Raw genomic sequence first — 22,143 nt, 5'->3', positions numbered from 1 at the left:
AGATGAAATTATACTCATTTTAGTGTATAATTTTCTGAATTTCTGAAAAAATAAATAATAATACAAAGTTCACACCATGCGATTTATGTAAAAATGGAATTTGCACTTAAATTCATATTTAAAAATAATTGGAATAACATTTTAGATGGAGAAATTGTTAATCATTGACACTCTAATGTTACATAGTCCAAGAAGGTAGCCAGTAATTAACTACATGTGGCTATTGAACATTTGGCTAATCCAAATTGAGATATCCTGTACTGTAATAATGTAAAATATACCCCTGATTTTAAAGACTTGGTAAGAAAAAAGAATGAATAATATGCACTTAATGCTCATATTGATATAATAATAATATTTTGGACATGTTCAAGTAAATGTTATTAAAATGATTTTTCCCTGTTTTTTTTTCTTTTTTTTAATGGGACTGCTAGAAAATTTCAAATTATTAGGATGGCCAGCATTTTTTGTTTGTACTATGTTTCAATAGACAGTGTTTCTCCAAGGATAAAAGTGATAACTTGAGAATGATAATAGAGTATTACCTTTATAATTTTGAAGATTATCATACTTTCAAACAATGGCAGGCATTTAAAGATGATATTCATTTGTATTTAAAACAGTTACTGTATAGTCTCTCTTATATGTAGAATCTAAAAAGGCCCATCTCATAGAAACAGAGAGGAGACATATGGTTATCAGAGGCTAGGGTAGGGCTAGAAAAATGGGAGACTACGAAGAAATAAAAAAGGGAAGAAGTTGATGTTCCAAAGTTTTAAACAGCAGAAATAACTTTTAGTGATCTATTACATTGCATGGTGACCAAAGTTAATAATAATATATTGTCTATTTCAAAATTGCTAAAATAGGTTTTTAAACAAAAAAATGGTCATTTGGTGAGGTGATGAATATGTTAAATAGCTGGATTAAATTTTTCTATAATGTATACGTATACCAAAGCATCACATTATACTCCATAAACATTAAAAATTGTCAGTTAAGATTGAAAAAAATTCCAAAAAATACCATTTTAAACTATATTTATTGATGATATGTTCCCACTATCGAATTAAAAGAAAATTAAAACAAATATTGAGCCAATAAAAGTAGTACAGTTGTATTTTTATAAAATGTATGTGTATGTAGGCCAGGTGCAATGGCTCACATCTGTAACCCTAGCATTTTGGAAGGCTGAGGTGGACAGATCGCTTGAGCCCCAGAGTTTGAGACAAATCTAGGCAACATAGCAAGACTCAGCCTTTACAAAAAAATAGAAAAATTAGCCAGGTGTGGTGGCACGTGCCTGTAGTCCCAGCTAGTCAAGAAGCTGTGGTAGGAGGGTCAATTGAACCCAAGGACATAGAGGCTTCAGTGAGCTATGATAGTGCCACTGCATTCCAGCCTGGGTGAAAGAGTAAGACCCTGTGTGAAAAAAAATAATAAAAAGAAGAAAATATTTGTGTACGTGTGTGTGTATATATATGTTATATACAAAAATACACACATATTTTATTATATCACACACACACACAAACATGTATGCCTCAGAATGATTACAACTGAATTGTGAAATTAAAGTTGGTCCCTGTTTAGTCTCTTATAACTTTTTGTTTTATACTTTTACTAGCACAACACAAAAATAAACATAAGAAAAATGAATACAGAATTATGGCAAGCAGAAATAAGACTTAGTAGAATTTTTAGTAATTAAAAATCTGACTTAAAATTCATAAAAATTAATAAACCCATTATTGTTTTGATTCATTTCTTCTTTCCCTGTCTTTTTTTATTTAGTAAGACAATGATTTTAACTATTCTTTCTTTAAACACACAAGTTTTATGATTTATGTATGTAATTGATGAAATCTACTTCAAGTTTCATGTTTTCTCTTGTTATATCCATGAAACTTTATGAAAGTGGTAGTGATGGTATAAATATACATTTATATTATATATTTATAATATAAAATAATGTTTATAATATACATTTATAATTTATGAAATATATATTTAGAACATATAAATATATATAAAGAAAAAGCAACAATATGTTTTATAACTATTATACTATCTTCCAAATTATTTAAGTTTTTAGAAATATTAAGATTATTTAAACATGTATATTTTATATTTTAAAAATACTTGATTTTACATATTATAGTGACATTTATTTGATAGATAAATGCATTTCTGAAAGATCATTTGGCAGAGCAGAATCCAGTTAAGGAACTTTCAACTGAGTAATGCAAATAAAATTCCTCTTCTCCCAGGCTAACCCAGAGAAGGGAGTTCAGAAAACAGGCAGTAATTGAACATGATATATTGCATTCAAATTGCTTTAAATTGTTGAACAATAATTGACTAGTTTAAAATTAAATCCCATCAGTGGAAAGAGTTTGGAAATTTGAGATACTTTAAAATGAAGCTAAGGCTCTGGCGCCAGGCTGCAACAACTCTGTTCAAAGCGGTCAGCCCTCCGCAGCAGTGTAACTGACAACCTTTAGGGTAAAGCCAAGGAACAGAAGTTGCTAGAGAAATTTGGACAAAAATCACAGGGCAACTGACTCAGGTTGCTCACAGATTTTGGCCATTATGAGGACACCATCCAGATAGGGTTGCAGAACCACACACAGGACCATGCAGAGTTCAATTCAAGGAGTTCCTGAGAAACGGTACAAAGCCAATGCCAATGTAACAATGATTTACAGAAATTATTTGAAAGTCTGAAAACATAATCCTCAGGCAAACCCTACCTAAGATTACTATAGTGTAGTCACTGGAAATAAATTTTAGGTTAGATGCACTAAGTTATGACTGACAATACATGGTACAATATGGAGAATAAGAATGATTGGCCAATTCTCATTTTATTGTACTGCAATAACGCTTTGAGTCAGAAGAGGCATTACTCTATCAATATTTATGATGAAAAAGCAAATACTTTAAGAAATAAATACAATAAATGTTTCACTTGAACTAATTGTGTCTGCTTTTCGAATTATGAATCATTATGTTAGAAGGCAAAATGTACCAATTAGAGATCAGATTGTGAAGAATGTCAGAATGCCTCAAGGCACAATAGTGGCAACCCATTAAGGTCATCTAACCAATGGGTGATTCAGGGACAAAATGAAGGACAGGGTTAATCTACGATGGGAAAAACCTAAGACTTAAAAATATTACAGTTTAAATTTGTATTGCCTCTCTCTTTTACCATTACAATTGGTGTATACAAATAATTTGCTATGTTTAGGAGCAATAAACTGTCCTTTTGGAATACATGTCTATAGGCTGGGTCTCAGCAATCATTTTGGACAATCCTTTTACTAAGAACCCAGATAGCAACAGCAACACAAAATAGAAAGCAAGGAAATAATGCTGAGTGGTATTTACCAGAAAAGCCAGGGGACAGCTATAAACTCTTAACATAAAAAGGTTTTATAATCAGCCCTGGTGCCGGGACTCACACTTGTAATCCCAGCATTTTGGGAGGCTCACTTGAAGGCGAGAGTTAGAGACCAGGCTAGGCAACATAGCAAGATCCCATCTCTACTAAAATAAACAAATAAATTAGCCAAATGAGGTGGCACACTCTTGTGGTCTTAACTACTTGGGAACCTGAAGTGGTAGGATTGCTTGAGCCCAGGAGCTCAAGGCTTAAGAGACCTATGATATTGCCACCACACACTCAGCCTGGGTAACAAAGGGAGACCTTGTCTCAAAAACAACAACAACAAAGGAATAACCATACAAACGAAAATGCACATTATTAATTTTGTAATGCTAGTATGTGGTAGAATAATTATTCTCCAAATATGTCAGGTGATTCCTTTGCTTCAAGGTTTCATATTATAATCATCTGTGTATATGGAGTTATTTTGTAGTAGCTATAACATCATCTAACACAATGATTCCCAAGTCAAAGTAAGCTTAGGATTAGCATTGCTTTTGTGTTTGAATGTAAGGTTTAGTCTTTTAGAGATAATTCCTGAGCTCTATGCCAGAGGTGAATTCAGTTGACCTGGTAAACTTTGTTGTTTTGTTTTTTTAAATAGCATAGATACAAAATAGTGACACATTATGATGTATAAAGCAGTACACCTGAACAAAGTCAAGATGCCTGTGAAACCAATTTCATGTTAAATATAGATGATAGATTGTCAGATAGATAAACAGATGATAGATAGATAGAGAGACAGATAGATAGACAGAATTTTTCCAGCACCATAGATGACCTGGTGTTTTCATCTCATTCCTTTTCCTTTCTTGCAAAGGCTACCATCATATTAACTTCTAAAACCATAGAGGATTTTAGTTGTTTTTGATTTTGTCTAAATATATTCATACTTGATGGATGCTTATGTGTTCTGCTTCTTTGTCCAACATTATTGTTCTTCAGTCTCCTTACATCCAACCTCTCCACCATCCACACTTTTGCTTCTGCCCCTACATCTACATTGAAAGTGTCATGACCAAAGTTACAAGTAAGTTTCTTACGGCCAAACCTAGTGGCCAAGAAGAGCTCACTTTTGGGCCAGGTGCTGTGGCTCACGCCTGTAATCTCAGCACTTTGGGAGGCCAAGGCAGGCAGATCATGAGGTCGGGAGCTCGAGATCAGCCTGGCCAACATGGTGAAATCCCGTCTCTGCTTAAAACACAAAAATTAGATGGGTGTGGTGGCGAGAACCTATAATCTCAGCTACTCAGGAGGCTGAGGCAGAAGAATCTCTTAAAATCGGAAGACGGAGGTTGCAGCGAGCTGAGATCACACCACTGCACTTCACCCTGGGCAAAAGAGTGAAACTCCCTCTCAAAAAAAAAAAAAGAAGGAAGAAGAATCTTCTTTTTTTTTTTTTTGCCTTGTATTCAGCTTTGAAAAATGCTTAATTCTTCCTTAGTAAAATGTCATGGTAGTGCCCTGCTTTGATACCACCTATTAAAGTGCACTTCAGTTTTAATTCAGGTATAGACTGAATTGTGTCTCCTTCAACTTCACATGTTAATACTCTAATGTGAATCAATGTGACTATATTTGGAGATAGGGCCTAAAATAACTTTAAGTTTTAATGAGGCCATCAGGTGGGTCCTAATCCGATATGTTTTGTGTCCTTAAAAAATGATACATCAGAGGGCGTTCTCTCTTTTCAGTGACAATGCAGCATGAAGATGAACATTTGTTTACAAGCCAGAAAGACAGCCTTCACCAGACACTGAATTGGCTGATACCTTGATCTTAGACTTCCCCATCTCAAGAACTACAAGAAATAAATTTCTTTTGTTGAAGATGCCTGTCTACCGTATTTTGCTATGATATCTACCGCGATGGCTCTCAAGTCCTCCACTTTGCTCGTTCTTTCTCTCTTTTCATGCTAGAGATTCAGTTTCTACTTATATATTCCCTATCTTTATTTCTAGATGAGGTCCCCTATTCGAACCACAATATTCTCCAACCAGAAGTTTTGTATTTTTTAAAAATATATACCAACCTGTCCAAATTTAGCTCAATGTCTTTCCCTAAACTTGTATCTCTCTGTGTGTCCCTCTATTTAATGAACAGAAGCATCATTCACCTTAGTAGTCAAGCTAGAAATCTGGGCATTATTCTTGACTCAAATCCTTTATCTGTCATGTATATTTAATCACTCGCCAATTCAGGATAATTTTGTTTATAAGTCATCGCACAGATATGGCCACATTCCGGCACTTTTACTATTCCTTCTTTGGCTCTGGCTCCATCAACACTTTTAGCCTATATTACTGCAACATTCTTTATGTATTTTGTTCATTAAACTCTGCTATTTTTCTTAGCAAAGGTTTTTATATACTAATGATCTAATATCTATGAATGGTAATATAATATTCATTTTTATTGCTCTAATTATTAGAAACTTTCAATAACTAATATTTTAGTGTAGCAGTTCTGCTTTCTCTGGAAAATGAATTTTATTTTCCTCATAATGTCATTATCAAATCTATACTGCATTAAGAAATATTTCATATAGTGATGATGTTCTGAATATACACGTTAATGATTAGCTGATTTTAAATATCTGTTCTCAGTATTTGAGAATTTTGGAATCATAGTTACTTCTCTTAAGAAAAGAAGAACAATAGAGCTATTATACAATTAATGTCAATATGATGTTCACAGTTGATGCATTATGCTTACAAAAACTTATTTTTTTTTTTTTTTTGAGATGGAGTCTTGCTCTGTCACCCAGGCTGGAGTGCAGTGGCGAAATCTCGGCTCACTACGACCTCCGCCTCCTGGGTTTAAATGATTCTAATTTTTGGATTTTTAGTAGAGACAGGATTTATGCACACTAGAAACATACCTTCTTTTGGGTATTTGTACATATAAAGAGCATGTTGAATTAATAGAAATGTTTGATAGTATAACATTAGAAGTGTAACACACAAGAATACATACACTCCTTAAAGTACATATATATGTATATATATTTTGAGGGAGCTGCATCTTAGAACAGTTTAATAACACCTCAAAAATCTATCACATTTACCAAAATGTCTCATCCAGTTTTAAAAGTCCATAGTCTTCATAAAATTTCACACAATTTTAAGGTTTAGTATCACAGTCAAATTAACTTATTATTTAACTCAGGAAATGAAGTACATGGGAAGCATTTTCAAAACAAAGATTCTTTCTCCAGGTAGTCGATTATACCATTCTTGGTTATCTACAAAATCTAACTAAAGTAATTCATGTATAAAAGCAATAAGCATATAACATCATTTCATCGTTTCAATTGGGCTTATTCACCAAACTAAGTAAATATAGACATTTATTTGAGCATCACTTCTGAAATTAAATGCCTCAATTAGTATATGATAATCTTGTCTGATGGCAAATCACTTATATTTACTGACAGATTTAAATCAGAAGTATGTTGTTCCATGCAAGTCATATGTAATGTTACAATTTGATTAAATTTGAACTGGAAGAAAATGAAGTATTTAGTACTTGGTATATAATATGGCACTATTAACTCATTTTTAATTCTACCAGAAACTTTTGCACTGAAAGATGAATACACTTTACTGAATATACTCATGACAATGAAATTCCAAGGTGAAGGATGTACACCACCTTACCACCTTAACAGAGGATTTGGTATTTCCTTTCTCTATGCAAAAGTATGTCACTAAACCTACTATTTATTGGATTCTATTAAATAGCTTTTCATGTCTGTTAATCAAACAAGGCATGATATGAAACACTTGATGCACAAAATGAGGATTTATTTTAAATATGTTAGTAAAAATCAAATTATATATAACACCAAAACTTATACAGAAAAGTTGAACAATTAATCATTCAATACCTATGTTAAAAGATTATAATTATTTGCCTAATTCATAAAGGAAAAAGCTATTTTTGATAAACATCATATAACTACTGTAATAACATAGCAATAAAAATACTTGATAACGGGCTATTGTTTTTAACCATTAGCTTTTTCCTGTTTGCAGATTACCCTGTACCATCTTCCATTTTATACCATGGCAGAAAGAGTAAGAAACTGGAACTCATGAAATCTATGAAATCTGGATGTCTTTGCATCCACCAGAAGACAATTAATGGATCATGATAGGTTTCTAACTTCTTCAGCCTTAGTTTATCCCTCTGGATATTCACTTAAGACTTTTCTAGTTTTCTGAGCTTCTTTTTATAAATTGTGTGGAGGAATGCATCCTCAATGTGGAAAAAAATGATTCCTTTTTAGTCTTAATGTATCTGTCATTTTGATCACTGTCTGTCTGAGATGATATATTCCTAGGGGAAAGGAAACCTATCTTTGTAAGTTGGTTTGACTATCACAACACTCTATACACAAAGGTACATGATACATGCTTTTTTAATAGATCGCTTTTCCCATTAGTGTTATACATTTTTTATTCATGATACCTTCATATGTTCCAACTTTCTAAAATCATGTCATTTTACAAAGCCTGTCACTAAACTTCACGAAACCCAAGTGGATTTAGTTAGGTATTTTTATAGAGGGAGGGGAGGAAATTGATATGTGTTTATAATTCTCATTAAAGTATAAATATCTTTTCAATAATGCAGATTCAATCCACATAGGTCAGTTCTGTTATCTCTGAGGGGCTATTATGTAGTTTGATGCCTAGTTTAAATAAGGATGAAGCACTGACAATGTAATACTTTACAAGAAATTTCTTTGGTGAGATCACAAAGAATATTAAAATATTTCCTGTAATTGCAGTATTACTTAGAAAAAAAATTCCACTAAATGATGTTGTGAACATCATTTTATCATTGTTATGGAATAGTTTTGATTAACTAAAAAGAAAAAAGTAATCTCATGATTAGTGATTGCCAAGCAATTTCATTACCCAACTAACATCTCTTTATGACTATTAAAAATGTAGATCTTTTGTATTATACATAAATTTGACCTAATGACAGAATTATTACTATACTCACTAAATTTTTTGTATTTACTACAAATACTTTCCATACAATTCTTAATGTATTACTTTCTTTTCTTTTTTTTTTTTTGAGATGAAGTCTCATACTGTCACCCATGCAGTGGTGTGATCTCTGCTCACTGCAACCTCTACCTGCCAGTTTCAAGGGATTCTCCTGCCTCAGTCTCCTGAGTAGATGGAACTAAAGGCGCATGACACCACACCAGGCTAATTTTTTGTATTTTTAGAAGAGACAGTGTTTCATCGTATTAGCCAGGATGGTCTCAATCACCTGACTTCTTGATTTGCCTGCTTTGGCTTCCCAAAGTGCTGGGATTACAGGTGTAAGCCACTGTGCCGGCCACATACTACTTTCTAAGAGTTAATGAAATCCACATAGATTTCCTTCTCTTCAAATTCAATAATCCCTAGTACTTTTATATGTAATGTGTTTTACTATATATTAATTAAACTTTTTATTGATTATTTATATTTCTGACTTGTGAAATATTATTTATCAGAACAATGCACTGATCTACCTTCTTTTCTTTGGCAACAACAAATTATATCCTAAAACACAGTATTATTTTTAACTTTGGCAGGTGCAAGCCATAGTATTCGAGGCAAGATTATTATTACTGATAGGGTCAGGGATTGTTATTCAGTTTCTTTGTTGGCTATCATAAAAATAACGTGTTACTCATTCACATATTTTTATTGTTTCTCTTCCGCTATTTCACTGCCAGCAATAACTGTATTTTGAATAAAAATCTTACACAAACATATTCACTTAATACACTTGTTGATGCTGAGTAAACTATATACCATTGAAAGTATTTTCAAGGATGGCTGTAGATTTTGCCTGCTTTTTTTAGCCAAGTCTATATATCTTTCTGTTGAGAGATAGAGGTAGGAGTTAGGAGATTAGACTGCTTATTTACTAAAACTATTTAGTAAAATGGCCAAAATAATTTATACATTTTCATAGAATTTCAAACTGCAACAGATAATGCAGTTGGATTAGCTTTTTCTAAATGCCCTGATATGCCAAGTATGTGACTTTTTATTTATGTTATTCTTTCTGTCCAATACCATTTGCTCATCGTCAAAAATTTAAATCCACTTATCCTGAACATTAATTTAATTTCCCCCATGTTCATAAGGTATACCTGATTTCCAAAACTAAATATCATATTTTGAGCTCGACATTTTTGTAGGCTTTTAAAATAACACCTATTCCCTTCTATCTTATATGATAGCATCATTCATACAGACATATGTACACACACACACACACACACATATTATTATATGTACACATAAGTTATTCCCCAACAAACCACATTTTCTCCCTGTTATCGTGCCACCATGAGCACACAAAAGAATGGCCACTACAGCATGAAGCATGGTGAAAAACTTAGGCTTCATAATTAGGTCAACATGAGTTTGATTAGAAACTCAGGCACTTATTTCTTAATTCCTGTGTATTTCATCTCCTTCATTTAAAGTAGAATAATAACGTTGCTCGCCCTTCCTTCCTTCCTTCCTTCCTTCCTTCCTTCCTTCCTTCCTTCCTTCCTTCCTTCTTTCCTTCCTTGTCTCATTCTCTTGTCCAGGCTGAAGTACAGTAGTGTGATTTCAGCTCACTGCAACCTCCACTCCCTGGGCTCAAGCAATTCTCCTGCTTCAGCCTCCTGAGTACCTCCTGGGATTACAAGAGCCTGTCACCGTGCCAGCAAATTTTTGTATTTTTAGTAGAGATAAGATTTCTCAAAGTTGGCCAAGCTGGTCACAAACTCCTGACTTCAGGTGATCTGCCCACCTAGCCCTCCTAAACAAAGTGCTGTGATTACAGACAAGAGCCACCAGGCCGGGCCAATGCTCCTTTTGTTTTATCATTTTTGAAAACTACCTAATGTAGCAACACCCTTGTAAAGAACTAACAGTTTACCAATCATCCTGTGTTGTATTCTGCCTAGTGACTTAAAGTGAATGTGCAACTTAGATATAGCCAGAGTGTATTTTATCTTGATTTAAAAATATTATGTGACAACTTTTTCATATATTATTTTGCTTATATGAATTATCACATAAAAATATAATACAATGTTTTAATAAAAATTATGCACTAACAAAATTATCTTTATTTATATGAATTTTTAAGAATAAAAATACATTTAAATAATTTATCCAACATCATACAGCTGATAAATGGCAAATGTCAGGGTTATAATTCAAAAAAGATCGTTTTACACAAGTGCATATTCTACTCCATAACTTTTCTGAGGAAAAAAAAGAATATTGATTTCTTGTTCTGAATTAAACTGAATCCTTTTTAATTTTCTTTATTTGGTGATTTATAATACCAACTAGTGAATTTATTTTCTTTCTTTTACACATACCTCCTAAATCCTTTTCGTTTGTTTGTTTGATTATTGTTTCTTAGTCCTTCCTCTTTGAATCATTTTATTAAAAAAAAATTTTTTTTTGACATAGAGTCTTGCTCTGTTGCCCAGTCTGGAGTGCAATGGTGCCATTTTGGCTCAGCACAACCTCCATGCCCAAGTTCAAGCTATTCTCCTGCCTCAGCCTCCCTAGTAGTTGTGATTATAGGCATGTGCCCCCATTCCCAGCCAACTTTTGAATTTTAGTAGAGACAAGTTTTCACCATGTTGGCAGGCTGGTCTTGAACTTCTGATTGCAGGTGATCCACCCACCATGGCCTCCCAAAGTACGGGGATTACAAGTGCCAACCACCCATTGGCAGCCTCTTTGAATTATTTTTAAAGAATAACCTGATAAGTAATTTTGGTTAATCAAGTCATCTTTATGACTCTGTTCTAAAAAACACATTTAGTCAATCTGAAGACTACATTTTATTAATCCATTTTGGTTTCCCAGTGAAGTTAAAAAATTTGTGTAAATAATTGTGTCTGATACATGGTGACAACTGGTCAGAAGCTGCTGTTCCTCTAAAATAATCTTGGAAGCAGTATTGAGAAACTAATGTCGTGGCCATACTCAATGGCTCACGCTTGTAATCCCAGCACTTTGGGAGGCCAAGGTATGCGGATCACAAGGTCAGCAGTTTGAGGCCAGCCTGGCCAATATGGTGAAACCCCATCTCTACTAAAAATGCAAAAATTAGCCGGACATGCTGATGCATGCCTGTAGTCCCAGCTGCTCATAAGGCTGAGGCAGAAGGATCGCTTGAACCTGAGAGGCAGAAGTTGCAGTGAGCCCAGATCAACCACTGTACTCTCCAGCATGGCAACGGAGTGAGATTCCATCTCCAAAAAAAAAAAAAAAAAAAAAGGATCTAATATCTTAAATTATAATCAATGAGAATTGATGATATTCATGGTTATCAAATATTTCTAACCGTTCATTTCAGAACTACTAAATCCCTTAGCTTTTTCATGGTTCAATACAACTCAAAACTTCAATTCACTAAATATCACTTTTCTTCAGAAACAGCTTGTACTATCAGAGCAAGCAAACAGACCATATTGTGTAAAGCAACAGGAAAAAGAACAAAGAGAAACTGGAGAATGAATCTTGTACTCACGGAATGCTCTATAAAATTCTTCAAGAGCCAGATGCTTGTCAGCATTAAAATCATCGTATTTCAGTAGATCATACAAAGTGCAGTCAAAAAGATCCTTGCCAAGTTCTTCCTGTTTTATCACCTAACAAGAAAATTATAACCATAACTTTATCTTTCTGTCTTAACAGTTCTATAATATAATTTATTATATGTAAAAACCACATAATAGATCATTTTATGTGTGCAGCAGGGCAAATAACTCAATTTTTTAAAAATCCAGGTTTTTAGTTCCTGAACAATTATTTTTCACCTTTTCAAAGATACAACGTTATGATGTTAAGATAGGTCATTAGAATTTTCTTCAAACTTTCTAATATAAAAGTTTCACAGTGGGACTCAACAAATCTGAACATTTAAAGGACATTTTCTATTTCATGTATTTTCTTTGTTCCATTTATACTGACTCAAGAAAATACTTCTGCATGAAAATCGCCTCCTGTGTCTCAGTGGCCTATGTCAAAATAAAACGGAGGTCTTTCCCAACAAAAATAGTGAGACAGTTTGTTTCAACTTTCTTCCTCATATGATTTGAAAAATAATGAAGTTAGATTATTTTTTCTCCTCCGCCTAAACTCCTCCCCAGCTGGAAGTTAAGTCATTTGGAATTGTGCACGTACTCCTTTGGTCACAAAACAGCTATTAACCAAATGACTGTTTCCCGGAGCCAGATAGAATTAATGCACCGATTGATGATGAAAACCTATCCAAGTGTGAGTGAAGAAACTCATCAAACTTCTTTTCTAGTCTGTGCTCAGTCCTATGGACCACGGCTGCAGCTTTTTGGTACTCCACTGATTTTGACTATTGCCTGTCATATAAGACAGCTTCCCAAGATTGTTCAGACATTTCTACTGTGGTAGCTGCAAAGCTGTGTCCGTGGTCTTTCATATTCTCTCACATACAAAGGCAGTGATTTATATTGCTTGAAGCTGTGTATCACAGAGGTTTTTGTTTGCTTTAAAGGTGGTGCAGTATAATCAGAAACTATAGGCTTCAAAGTCAGATGGCTCTGGGTTTGGGGCCTGCCAATGCCATTCAATACCTCAATAATTTCTGGCAAATCATTTATGCTTTCCTCAATTAGAAAATGAATGTGAACATTTACACACAAACACACACGCACGCACATACACAACAGGAAAGAGTCACATGTAAGACATAACATACAGCATCCACTCAAATGTGATCATATAACATTAAAAATAATAATTTTTACATAATGCATTGCTTCTTTAAATAATTCTCTGCAGACTTCCAGACACTGCCTTGTGCATATTATGGTTGCACATTCACAATGAGTTATTGTTTCTTTTGGTGGAGCAGAATGTCTTGGACTTTCTTTAGTACAGCAAAGGCAGATTGGGGATGCTACTTTCTAAAGAGTCTCAGATGCTTTGAGCTATTTTTTCACCTTTTCTGGAACACTCCTGTGTTGAACGTTTCATTATGTCTCAGTGTAGATGGGCTGTGGAGATAACTCTGAAAATGGAACTAAGCATGTGGGTCACTGGAGCCTCCAGCACCCTCTCTAGCCGGGTAAGCGGTGATATGCAATGATGGTACATCCCATGCTAAGTAGAACTGTTGCAATGCAGTGAGTTCTTTATTTTTGTGTACGTACCAGTGTTGAAATTATATTGGTTAAGCTAATATTTGTTACCTTGAAGAAGAAAAAAGGCAAAAAGCTTATCTGGTTTAGCCGATTTATGTAAATAGAAATTGTACATAGCAAGCCCTAAGATTTTGCACAGTTCAGCTGGATGGATTAACAAAATTACCTAATGCTGAAGCCATCTCTTCTATAAGCCTAACTAAAATAATAAATAAATAAAAAATACAGACCAGGCGTGGTGGCTCACACCTTGTAATCCCAGTGCTTTGGGAGGCCGAGGAGGGCAGATCAGGAGGTCAAGAGATCCAGACCATCCTCACCAACATTGCAAAACCCTGCCAACTAAAAATACAAAAATCAGCCAAGCATGGTGGTGCCAATCATAGCTACTCAGGGGGCTGAGGCAGGAGAATTGCTTGAACCTGGCAGGCAGAGATTGCAGTGAGCTGAGGATCTCGCCACTGCACTGCACTCCAGTCTGGGCAACAGAGTGATATTCCATTTCAGAAAACAAACAAACAATTTTTCTATTTAGAAAGCAACAGGGCTTTCAGTCATTCTCCATTTGTTATTGGTTAGATCATAGAAAATGACTTTTGAGTTTTCCTGGGAACTGGGAGGAAGAGCAGTGTAAACGATTCTACTCCTCTATTCATTAAAGAGGTAGAATGTTAGCGTTGTGGTAATTTTTAGGCTTCAGTGACATCAGGATTTGTTCAGATATTTTAATGACTTTTAGTATCTTATTTATTTGTAAATAGAGACGGAGCAGAAAGATGGGGGCAAAGCTTTAGTCATTTTCTGTCTCATTTTTCTTTGTTTTAATATTTTATAAAATTCGTGTATTAGACTAGGATATTGGACTTCTATCTATATGCTTATCACTGGCTCTTGCATAAGACTAGCTTGGTCTTCATTTGATATTGACTTTGACTTGATCTTGATGATACAACTTAAGCTAGGCAGGCCATTTTAATGCGTGTGACATAGAGAAGCCTCTCCTAGCTAATAAACTTTATATTTTTTAAGCCCTTATCATTTATACTGAAGCGTATCCATGCACAGGACAAAGATGACTCATTTTCTTATTCTAAATATTTCAAATATGTGTCTGCTCATTTATCCCATTTAAATGGTCGCTGAAATATCTGACTTAAAACATGATTCCTAGGAGCTATTCCTCTCCTTCATGTGTCCTGATGGGAAGCTTTGTCACATTCTGGTTTTTACTAATGAGGGAGATACTTTCCTATGACTTTTCTTCTTTCCTGCTTTTTCACATCTTTATTGAGGTATAATTGATATAAAAATGGCACGTATTTAATGTATAAAGTTTTATGTGTTTATAGGACATTTCTACCAGAATGGAAAAATTGGTTTAGATACCTAGAATTTTTATAGCTTTACAGTCATGAGTGCTTGATGGTCAAAAAGTATGGAAAACTATGCAAGTAGACTTTCTTCCTCAGTCCACAGTAACGACTCTTTTGTTCAGGGGATCCAAACTTGTAGGGCTTTGATAGTTCCTTGCACTTCTTTCATTTAGTGTTTGACTCTGTTTCCAAAAACTCACCGTAGGCTTCTCAAAAGGCACGTGATACTTCTCAACTAGTGATTCATGACAGGGCCAGATTCACAGAATATATTTGAATGCATCATATTCAAATATCTTATGATACTTCATTATCTCATACCATATCTTATCTCTTAAACCATTTGACCTCTTATAAAATGGTATAAGAGGTAATAGGTGGTATAAGAGGTAACGAGATACTCTCTTACGATCTTGATTGGTCAAAAAGACCAATCATAATTTTACATGTTACCTCTGATAAAAAGGTGAGAATTTTTCCCCAACTTACCAAAGTTGGTAAACTCCTTAAGGATATAAAAATAAAATCTTTTACGCTTTTTTTTTTTTTCACTGATCAGAGGTCAAGTTATGTGAGTCTTGGCTCCCCAGTGGTTTGGTTCAATGTGAAAAAATAGAAATATTAGCAGAATATATGGCATCATGGAGTTCAGACACACAGCATAGAGTACAGAGTCCATTTTGAACTTCAGTGAAATAGAATTGTCAAAGTTGCCCAAGGCCTGTAACAAATCAGGAATGACTCACTGTGTTGGTACTGTATTCTCTTTTGCTCCAAAAGAAGCAACAGAAAACCCCTGACCCTCTTCAAAATGAGCTATTCTCTTTATTGTCTTTACCGTTCGCCTTCACTCACTTATTCAATCATCCATTTAACAAATCCTTTAGACTGCCTACTATGTGTCTGGCATTGTCCAAAACTGAAAACACAGCAGACAACAAGATAGACAAAAATCTTTCTTATATGAATCTTGGGCTCCCCAGTGGTTTGGCTCAGTGTGAAAAAATATTCTGGTGAAGGGCTAGCAAAGAAATATAGTGGTAAATATACATATGCTGCCATAGAATGATAAGTTATATAAGAAAAAATAAACGTGAGAAGAAAAATTGAATATGCCTAAACTGAATGTTAGGGCATTGTCTCCCTAACATAGAGAGGTATGGGTGTTATATTACTGGGATTAAGGGAAGATTTGGAGGTCCAGGATTATTACTCTGACTTTCATGAAAGATATAGAAGACATGGCATTGATTTTGATAATGTGAAGGCAAGCCATGGCAATAAAGCTTTCGGTGTAAGGGAGAGAACGACAGAAAAGTCAGATATTCCAGTTCTATGTCCACTTATTTACTCTCTTTGGTGGGACAGGTGAGAAACAGCAACTGCGAACTCACAGAGCAATGTGTCACTCATATTTTGACGTTATTTGAGTCTTTCTCCATCCTTTGCTAAAATATTTTTCCCAAACTGATCATGTTGCAGTCATATGCTCAGTGCCCTGTGCTCCTCTAATTAAAAGAAAGCCCATTTGAGTTCTTTATTAAGTTGAGGAGAGGAATATATACTATTTCTTTACTTGGCAAACACGTACATTGCTTCAAAAACTAAACATGAGAAAATAAGTATACTCCTTCGGTAAGAATGTGTATTTCCAGGTATGAGATGTATGCTTCTCCCTTGCACTCAATATGAGTTGATGAGTTGGCTCCTGACCTACTTGGTCTGAACAGCCTCTTGTCTCCTCACTTTCTTTCTTTCTTCTTTTTCCTTTCTTTCTTCTCTCTCTCCTTTCCCTTATTTTCCACCAACATGTGCCAAAAACCATGCTGGTTCTGGAGGTGAGTTAATAAGAATGACATAGTCCTTGCTCTCATAGAGTTTTTATTCCAGAGATGATGACTGAAAACATGCAATCTAATTAAGCGAGATAATTACATATTATCAGCAGTAGTCTAAACAATAGATCATGTAAAAGGACAGAGAGTAAATAACTAATATTGTACATTTTGTGTTTTTAATTATATATAACAAATGCTATCCTACAAGAGATGTATTTTTTTGTGTGTGTGTGAGAGAGAGAGAGGGAGAGAGAGAGAGACAGAGAGAGAGTTTCACTCTTTATACCCAGGCTGAAGTGCAGTGGCACCATCTTGGCTCACTGCAACCTTTGCCTCCTGGGTTCAAGCAATTCTTCTGCCTCAGCCACCCGAGTAGTTGGAACTACAGGTGCATATCACCATGACTGGCTAATTTTTGTATTTTTAGGAGAGGCAGGGTTTCACAATGGTGGGCAGACTGGTCTCCAACTCCTGCCTCACATGATCCACCTGCCTCGGCCTCTCAAAGTGCTGGGATTACAGACGTGAGCCACTGTACCCAGCCTGGAGATGTATTTTTTTTAAAATATTGAATGGAAATAAAAGTTTTCTTTTAGGTTTTCTAAAGTGACTCATATAACCTTCTTTAAGATGTCCCACATGCCTCACAAGGACTTTCTGAACACAAATACCAGATTTTTAAAATGCACCTTGGCATTCTAAAGTAAAGATACTATAAATATATTTGAGATATTAAAGCCTAATTGTTAATACTATAGTTGCCCTGTGTGTGTTATGAACAACATTTAAAAACTAACTGAAACTACTTACTAACATTTCCAGGTACAATTGAGAGTACTAATTTTTAATTATAGCTTTGCGCTGGGCATAAACCAACAGTTACAGGCTTTATCTTTCTGTTAAGTGATCATTGTTGCCCTTACTATTCTCAAATCTTTAGCTACTGGCAAGGAAATTGCCAGCACCACTAAGATCCACCTACTGGCATTAACAATGTCATTCTAAGTCAAACACCTGGTTTCCACTCCCTTATTTTGTATTCCTGATAGGATTATGGGCTTTTAAATGCATGAAATAGTTGTCCATTCTGCTTTAAGGGATGATCTGGACAAATACAGTTGTGCTTTATACTCTCTGATGTTAAATAGGATTAATTACCATGGCATTCCCTGGAAATTCTCACTTAATCTCACTCTTCTATCATACAAGGGCTTATTTATTTCTATTTAGTTTGTTCCAGTGAAACAGCATTTTATCTGTGAGACAAAATTATTATCATAAAACTAATAGCAAATAAGTATTTTCACTAAATCAAAACCTTTTTAAAAATACTTATTATTGTGAAAGACTTTATGAACTCAATGTAAAGATTAACTGTTCATTCCACCATGGAACATTTCTAATAAGTTTTAAAGAAAAAAATTCGTACAAATGCTGCAAAAATCTCATTGGCATGCCCAACTTGTAAGCTTGAAAATATACACTCTTATTTGTGCTCTCTTTTTATTTAATTCTGTAGGTGTATTCACATATGGTAGTTATTGAGTAAATGGCATTTAAGTCAAATATGTATAACATAATAATCTAAATCCTGTGAATAAATAGTTTTCATTATTTTAATAAAGAGTTGACATATGTGTACATAGGGAAGTATTTCATTCTAATACACAATTTTTTTTTGAGACAGTCTTGCTCTGTCACCCAGGCTAGAGTGCAGTGGCATAATCTTAGCTCACTGAAACCTCCAACTCCCGGGTTCAAGTGATTCTCCTGCCTCAGCCTCCCAGATAGCTAGGATTACAGGCATCTGTCACTGCGCCCAGCTAATTTTTGTATTTTTAGTAGACACAGGGTTTACCATCTTGACCAGGCTGCTCTCGAACTCCTGACCTAATGATCCACCTGCCTAGGCCTCTCCAAGTGCTGGAATTACAGGCAAGAGCCACCGCCCAATCATAATATACATTTTTAATGTAAATCAGCTTATTTAGATGACAGAATCTAAATGGGGAGAAACCTAAATCAATGTACTCAATACAGCTGCTTATCTAAACTCAGAATCATAGGGGAATGACTTTGCTCACTTAAATTCTATGAGTGTTATTTTATCAAATGGGGAAAGGCCTAACAAGCAGATTTTCCATGTTGTTATCACCATTTTACTCCAAGTATTCTGTTTGCTGCTGACAAACTAAGGCCACCAAGTGAAGCCTGCTGTGTCTGCCCTCATCTGACACTACGAACCAAATATACACGACCACAATGCCAGGAATAGTTGCCCATGAACTTCTAAGGAATACTCTGGACAAACGCTTCTGTGTTTCATATGATGGATTATTTCTGTGGCCCAGTGAGATCTATGGCTTCTCATATTGCTCTGCACATTTTCCAGCCTGGCCCCAAACCCACGCTTCTCCTACCGAAACCCATCATTGTGTCCTCTGAAAATTCTTGTCTCTGATCAGAAAACTCTCTTTTGTCCTCAATTTCTTAAACAAATATGTTCTTCACCATACTGACTTTAGAAAAATCTGGCTGCCCCTCAAAATTATTTGTTCAGTAATTTTAGTAAATTTAATCAGAGGGTAAATTTTCTCATGTATCTGTTCTCCTACAGTGTAAGAAAGGTGCAGATAACTGCTGTATAGTCACTTCTGGATTATTTGTTTTTCTCAAGCAAGACTTTTTCCAGATAAATGGAAATATAGGGAGATAATAGATGGGTATATAGAGAGATGACAGAGAGATAGATAGATAATAGATACATCCTACTCCTTTGAATTTCAGGTCATTCATTTCCGTGACTTTCCTAGTCTCTCTCCATAATTTAGCTCCTGTTTCTTTGTATTTCTGTCTACAAGTATTCTTTCAACATTCCCAGTGACTTGGATAACAATGTGAATAAACCACCCAGAAAAGCTCTATGCTCCTTTTCATAAGACATTATCATTAACTTTCTTCCTAGCAGTGACTTTTTTCTACATGTTGGCTTGTCAGAAAGAACATGCCCATAACTTAGATCATTTCATTCAGAATTTTGCTTTCAACCATTGCACATTCAGGCCTGTTTTAGGGATAATGTATGTTCCTAAAACCACAAATGTGTTGTGTAACTGAATGCCTGACCACAGTAGACATACATACAATACATATGGGAGACGCTGCGATGCTTTGGTCAAGTTTGTTGCCATTCTTTTTTCTTTACATGTTTATTGAGGCTTTTCAGGATTTATTCTCTGAGACATACATTGTAAAATTAAGTCAATTTAGAGCATAGTGTTTTCAATCACAATTTTCACTAAGTAAGCATTATTGAAGCTTAGATTTTACAACAGCCCCAAAGAGAATGCTGAATTCTTACTGTTGGAGAAGATAGCTTAAAAAGAGGAATAGAAAGATCCTGATACAAAGATGAACCTCAGACACCTGTTTATACAGTAAAGGGAAAAGCTAAGGTAGAGATTTCACACCTCATGCAAATGGTCCTTAGAATAGCAAGGACTTTTGGCTCTTTTTTAGTACCAGAATCCGTTACTGGTAGATTAAGTAGGGCCATTCAGAGTTCCCCATCCTCATTCTGAATAGGATTCAGACAATATAGCACAGATTTAAACAACAACAACAAAAAAGAGGGCCACCCAGGTTTAAGTATTCAAATTCTCATTTATGTATTTTCAGTAAAGAGAAGATAAGCAATGAAAAACAAAGACACACAAACAGAAAAAAAAAAAAAAACAGTGTGTGTAAAATTTTACCTTTTTTCAGATAGTAATTAAGGCACATATGTGAGAGAGAACAGTTCTGTTCTATTCCTGTAAAACACACATTTGGTAAGTACCCCACTCTATCTTATTATGTAAGTCTGTATTTTTTTGGAGAGGAAGAAACCCTCAAGAGAGGGTTAAAATTGGATATGACACACATTTGATGAAACTGAAAAATATGAGGATTTCACCTGGTTCTGAAGATGTAAAATATATGGCACAAGACAGAGACCAGGCATTTCCACTAGCCTCTAGAACTCCAGATATCTATGCCTCCTGAGGGAAGCTATGACAAATACTGCTATTAATCTTGATATTGTTATCAACTCTACCTTTCTAAAAAATGAATGGCAACTTATAGAATATATACCTTGCCATTCATTTTCAAGGAAGGTAGATATCGGTTACTGTGAAATGGGATATATTTGGTTATACAAATTTAGGAGGATATAAATACAATCATATTGTTTTGCATAATATGGAATTTGGAGCCTCAGGGAAAGTACAGAAATTAGATCTGAGAGACAGACTTAGCTATTATATCTGGGGTGAAAAGGATGCAAGGCACATTCTATACAGAATAAAAGGAAATAAAACATAAAGGAAATACTCAATCTAAACTGTATTTCAATGTGTGATTTGTGTAATATGTAAGCTAAACCCACTCTCTATCTCTTCAATCAAATATTCATGCCTTTTTGCAAATGGATTTTTTTTTCAGAACTCAAAGGGAAGAACAAAGGAAACAGCAGGGCCTACATCAAAAGAATGGAAAAACTTTAAATAAATACCTAATAAAGCATCTTAAATAACTTAATGCATCTCAAAGAAAAGTAAAGGCCAACCAAACCCGGTCAATAGGAGAAAAAATAATATAAAAATTACACTAGAAATTAGTGAAATTGATGAAATAACATAAAAATAATCAGCAAAACAAAAAGTTGGTCTTTTGAAAAGATAAATCAAATTGATGAACCTTTGGTCAGACTAAGATAAAAAGAAAGAAAACCAAAATAAATAAAATCAGAGATGAAAAACTAGGCATTAAAACTGATACTACAGAAATTCAAAGGATCATTAGATGCCTGTATGAGCAACTATACGCCAATAAATGGGAAAACATAGGAGAAATAACAAATTTCTAGTCACATATCACCTACCAATACTGAATCAGGAAGAAATCCATTATCGGAACAGACTAATAACAAGTAATGAGATCGAAGCTGTAATAAAATTTCTCCAGCAAAAGTAAAGACAAGGACTCAAGCTTCTCTGTTGAATTTTATTAAACATTTAAAGAATTAACACTAATAATACTGAAACTATTCTGAAAAACAGAGGAGGAAGGAAAACTTCCAAACTTATTCTAAAATGCCAGTATTATCCAGATTCCAAAGCCAGACAAAGATATATCAAAAAAAGGAAAACTATAGGCCAATATCCCTGATAAACATTGATGCAAAACCCCTCAACAAAATACTAGCAAACTGAATTC

At 34.6% G+C, this 22,143-nt stretch overlaps 1 protein-coding gene across 4 annotated transcripts in view; it reads right to left on the bottom strand.

Moving 5' to 3' along the window:
- Positions 1 to 22,143, bottom strand: part of FSTL5 (follistatin like 5) — an 826,955-nt gene that overhangs the window by 393,447 nt on the left and 411,365 nt on the right. For all 4 annotated transcript variants that reach the window (XM_017525990.2, XM_017525989.2, XM_017525991.2 and 1 more), the window contains one exon: positions 12,023 to 12,143. In XM_017525990.2, the coding sequence (XP_017381479.1) occupies positions 12,023 to 12,143 (121 nt within the window). The remainder of the gene's footprint in view (positions 1 to 12,022; positions 12,144 to 22,143) is intronic.

Source organism: Cebus imitator, unplaced genomic scaffold (genome assembly GCF_001604975.1).
Source record: "Cebus imitator isolate Cc_AM_T3 unplaced genomic scaffold, Cebus_imitator-1.0 Scaffold40, whole genome shotgun sequence".
In the NCBI taxonomy this organism is placed as follows: Eukaryota; Metazoa; Chordata; class Mammalia; order Primates; family Cebidae; genus Cebus; species Cebus imitator.
This window is presented reverse-complemented; position numbering and strand designations above follow the sequence as displayed.